This window comes from Diaphorina citri, unplaced genomic scaffold (genome assembly GCF_000475195.1).
Source record: "Diaphorina citri unplaced genomic scaffold, Diaci psyllid genome assembly version 1.1 scaffold339, whole genome shotgun sequence".
Taxonomy (NCBI): domain Eukaryota; kingdom Metazoa; phylum Arthropoda; class Insecta; order Hemiptera; family Psyllidae; genus Diaphorina; species Diaphorina citri.
In genome coordinates this window covers 191,814-197,144 of record NW_007377774.1, presented here as the reverse complement: position 1 = coordinate 197,144, position 5,331 = coordinate 191,814, and the positions used below count along the sequence as shown (strand labels likewise).

General features: G+C 35.7%; 1 protein-coding gene across 1 annotated transcript in view; it reads right to left on the bottom strand.

The window, feature by feature from the left end:
* LOC103507749 (rho GTPase-activating protein 26) overlaps positions 1-4,091 on the bottom strand; it is a gene marked incomplete at its 3' end in the record, with an annotated part of 33,487 nt that extends 29,396 nt beyond the window's left edge. The window contains exons 1-2 of the mRNA XM_017443460.2: positions 3,212-4,091; positions 1,940-2,097 (exon numbers count right to left, since the gene is read on the bottom strand). Coding sequence (XP_017298949.1) covers positions 1,940-2,097; positions 3,212-3,371 — 318 coding nt within the window. The remainder of the gene's footprint in view (positions 1-1,939; positions 2,098-3,211) is intronic.
* Positions 4,092-5,331: the final 1,240 nt, after the last annotated feature.

The window sequence follows — 5,331 nt, the reverse complement described above, 5'->3', positions numbered from 1 at the left end:
TTGCAAGTGATTAATATTCAGAGTTGCTAATCTATGTTTCTATTAATTTCCTTGGGATCAACTCCAATAATAACTATTAATAAAAGTGAATTGAGCAACTTGAGTACCTATCGAAATAGAAGTGCCCAGACCAGAGCCTAAGTCTTGATATCGAATTACTAATTACTTACTAATACCTGCTTACTTACTAGTACTACTCTAGTACTACTGGTAAGTTACAACATACTACAAATTTACTGATATGTAATTATTAATTTCTTACTGATAAGTACCAATATAATAATTATTACTGACTGAGTAGTCCACTGAAAAAAAAACATTTCTTTGTTATAAAGTTATATCTTCAGTTCTTGAAGAGGTTTGATAGAGGGAACTGTAACTGCTAAGATCTCATCGTCCCGAAATCGAAGAGAGGAGAAAAAATATAAGACAGGAGAAAGCCAGCCGTTCCGAGAACGAACCTTATATGTTTAGGATAAAGTTCGCCCGGGAAGTGAATCGGACCCGCGACCTAAAGCTAACAAGGCATAGGCGCTACCTTCCAACCTAACTAGACTTCTTCTTTTTTTTTATTAAGGGCTTTAAAGACTAGCCACTGGCGTAGACAGTCTTGCCTCATTTTTTCACGCACATCTCTATTGCATACGGTTCAATTTGAAGTCAATAAAATAATTTGAAGTAAACACGAAAATTTCTTTTTCCATCCGAAATATCAGTTTTTATTAACATCAGGACAACGGTTAGCGGTGTTTTACCGTATATTTCGACCGCTATTTTGCTGATGATTAAAGATTTTAATAAAAAAAAAAAAAAAAAAAAAAAAAAAAAAAAAAAAAAAAAACACCCGAATCGTGATGTAATGCACACGTAGAGACTTAAAGAGAAAGAAGCTGAAGAAAGAGTTTAGAACAAAGAATGACAAAAGAAAAAAAGTTTAAATGCTGCTGTTTAGAAGGTTTGTTGTTTATAAAATGCTACAGACTACTGTGAGATATAAAAAGGTCCGAATATGTTTCTAAAAGGAAGAGAAGATAGGAGTAGAGAGTAAAGGAAAATGAGGAGAAAGAACAAGAAGAAGAGGAGACGAAGAGTAAGACGGGGAGAAAGAGGAAAAGGAGGAGAAGAAAGGGGAGGAGGAGGAGGAGTAAAGTTAAAAACAAGGAGGAGGAGGAGGTGGAATAAGAAAGAAAAGAGGAGTAGAAGAAGAAGAAAGAAGGAGGAGAGAAGATATCATTGTACTTTTTTAGACAATCAAGGTAGGACATAAAACATGTCCCATAATTTTACTTATAACAGCATAAGGAGGAGGAAGAAAAGGAACAGAAGAAGGATAGAGGGGAGGGGAGGGGAGGAAGAGAATAAAGACATAGAGAGAGAAAAAAAAAGATAATAAAAAAGATCCTAAGCATGACAAATAATAATAAAAATGCTAGACACAGAAAAGTGACATTTGAATATTTTTTATGAGCCTAATAAACATTTTTAAAAAAAGTCACAAAAATGCCATGGTGTCTTTTTTTTTTCTTTTTTTATTTATATTTTAACCTACTTACATAAAAAATACATATATTTAGGTATCTGTGTTCTGTATGGCCTTTCAAAATACTCTGCTCATAAGTACTTGATAGTAAAATCTGCTTGGGTACCCATCTACATGTCTTTCAGTTCATGCCCTTTCAAAAGTAGGCAGGTAAGTATATGTACATCTTTCAGGTAGATAAAACAGACTAGAGTTGTTGTTGGCATGCCAGCAACATGCTATTGGGGCAATAGCATGGTTTTTCCTGGCACCTTTCGGTCTAAGGGAGGTTGATGCGAGCTGGTGAATAGGTTGTTCCTCAATACAGGGCAAAAATCTCAACACTAGATACTTAGCTGTTATACTAAGATGATGTTAAACCCTTATCAAACAAATTGTCTAATGCAAAAGTTCACATACCATTCGGTCTCGTTCATCCTCAATTGCTGCAATCAGCTTTCCAAACTCGCCCAGAGATTTGGTGATGACTACCTCATCATCGGTCTGTGTGGTTCCGATAGATTCAAAACTGAAATCTTGGAGGGAACTGGATAGTGTACGTTGGGCTCTGGATAGGTCTGAAAATACAGGGGAGGACATTTTAGTAGGTAGGTACTTTTTTCATGTAGGTCTCAACTTTGCAACACTTTCTCTTCATCATTTGTTTTGTTTTCTTTACTTCCTTCTTTCTCTCTCTCTCTCTCTTCCAGGGATCCAGGCCCAAAGAATACCTCATTATGTAATTCAATAGACATTTAATTTGAAAGACCTTTTTTTTTTTTTTTTTTTTAAGGAAAAAAATACACATTTTTTTATCAGTCAACTCACAATATGCAGTCTCTTGGCATTATCAATTATCATTAAAATACCAGTCTGTTGCATTTCATACTTATCTGTTGATGACTATTTTGCATGCATACTCTTGAGTTATTTTTCATTACACACACAATCAAGATAATTAAATTATGTGTTCTAACTTCAAGTGTAGAATGTTTTCTTTGTAAATCAAATGCACACATTTAAGAAGTACAGAATGCTATCACAGATTTGATGATATTGTTTGTTGCATAGGTACATTCTTTTATTGGAAATTTTATGCAGGGTCTGGTCTGTTAAACTGGTACTTGGGCAGAAGTCATGTCCGTGGAATATTGCTACCAAAGGAACTGGCACCAATGAGCAGTGACCAGTGTTATTACTTATTATAGGGTTAGGTTAAACGCAAGAAGGAGTTTTCACAATTAGAGCAGTGATTAGTGTTATTATAGGGTTAGGTTTAATACAAAAAGGAGCTTTTCTTTTCCACGGACATGACTTCTGCATAAGTAATTACTGTTAAACCTATACATGAAAAAAAAAAGGGCTTCTATGATTGCAGAATAAACTGATGGCTTTGGAAAATGATATCCTTGCAACAAAATGTTACTGTTTCACCAATCAAAAGTAGTGATTTTACAAGCAATTGTTTACACCATCCAGTGAATCAGATACACAAGAAGGCACACTTGTTTAAAACAATAATATTTCATCTAAGCCAGCCCAAAGGATGGTGGAATTAATTGTAGAAGAATTTCCACTTGTACAGCTCTCCTCCAGGTAACCTACAGCAACAAGTGGTTGAAGAAAATAGTAACAGTCTCTAGAAACAGTCAAGGTAATCCACAGGTAGCTGTGAGGTACTTGGCAACTTACGTTTAGCAGCACTCATCAGATCTTTGACTTCCTTGATAAGCCTTTTGATTTGCTGGTTTGTCTTATCAAGTTCTTTCTCATGGGCATGAAGGTTATCCCGAAAATAGGGACTATCTGAGGCACAATCAGAAAATTCCAAAGGCTTGAGTCCAACACCCATTGTAGGTATCAGAAATTTCTCTTTTTAGATTTCAAAAAAACACCAGTTTGATTAGCAAACAAATGGGAATAAAAACACCTGGGGGATATTTTTTAATTTATTTTTAAAACATGTTTGAAACTTTTACGAAACGCGAAAAAACTTAATACGCACATAATGGAAAGAAATGGAAGTTTTAAAAAATATTAATTAAATTAATTAATTATTTTAAAACGAAATAATATTCGAAATTTTCTTTGAAAAAATCGAGAGCAACTTTCCACTTCATCAAAAAATTAAATAAACATAAAAAAAAGGAGAGAGAGAGGAGAGGAGGGGAGGAGACAGTTGTACCAACCTGAAAAAAGTAATAGATTGATTTTAAACTGATCAGGCTGGCCACCAGATTTTTGTACTTTCTCGCAGACACGATTGTAAAGGGAGCTTTGTATAAATATCTATCAATCATTGATAAGACTGAACACAAAAAGTAAGGACGGACTAAAAATTAGCTCGCTTGTTATAAGAGCGATATCGGGTTTGAATCTCAAAATGGAGTTTTAATAATTTGAACGGCAATTTCCTGAATTTCTTGGGGGGAAAGCCTTAAATCTACTTTTTCTTCACCTTTTTCAGTGTTCAGACGGGGTCACGTTTTTCATCAAACTCTCAATCAGCCCTACCTAGGGTAATTTCTTTGTGCTGACATTTAGTTTTGGCCACAAAAATTTTACGAATGGATGTCCTTCGCTCTCAACCTTTGCTATATCTTTTGAAATCGATTTTTTTTTTCTTTCACTTTTGAGAAATGAGCCCATATCGTTTCCTATAACAGTATAAAATATATGAGACCTTGTTTGGAGACAAAAGCCAGCAGCACGCGATTGCCTAGACCTAGATCCATCCGCATACCAACCACGCGTAACGTTGCTTAACTTCAATGAACATCTATTCTTACCTGAGATAGACAGGTACAAAGCCAGCACGTTTCCAGAACTTGAGTAGCGGTGCAGTTACGCCGTAGGATACTCCAATGTAGTCTAACTGTTCTGGTGGACGCTCGCTTAGTTTCAGTAGCAGGGGCGGTAGCTTTTTCCTTGGCTCTGTGAGAGAAATTACAGAGAGGACAATGAATCCAAAAAACAAATCAATCAATTTATTAATTCTTTGTGGTAAACCAAAAGAGCTTCTTCACAACTTTTGAGGGTATTACAGCATTACTTCATGCCCCCTTTACTAATAATGGGATCCAGAAAACATTTGAATGGAAAATGAGAAATTTTAAATTTGACCAAAAAGCTAAAGTAAAATTCATTAGACTTATATTTTATGTATGTGCCAATGCTTGGATTAATTGAAACCAGCAAAAGAATTTCACAATAGGTAGTATAGGTACATAATTATGTCACTCACCAGTTCAGTAGTGAAAAATCTAGTTTCTTATCACTTCTTCCACACATAGTCGATAAAAAAACGAAGCCCTTAAAAAAAAAAAAAAAAAAAAAAAAAAAAAAACAGACCAATCTTTACTGTAGATAATTAATGAAAATGCCGAAAAACGCTGAAATTCTGTTTCGTGTTAATATAGGCCGGGCGGTACTGCGAACTCTTGACGTTAGCGCGCCGCGCGCGCCTCCCGGCGCGCTTGATAAACATTTATTTTCAACAATATTACTGAACAAATTAACAACAGCCAAAATCAACAAGAAGTGCTCTGCACTTTCGCCAGAATAACTAAATATAACCGAAGCAACGTCAAGCGTGGCTGGAATCAGGATGGGTGACCGTCTGAACAGTATGACATTATGACCATTCACAAGTTTTCCGCTGAGTAGATAATCAAGCGTGCCGGGAGGCGCGCGAACGTCGAGAGTTCGAAGCGCCGCGCCGCTCGGTTTATGTTTCAACACGAAGTGTTTTTTGGGGTTATATATGTACGTCAGACATCATTAATTTTTTTTTTCGGCATAGACGCCAGACA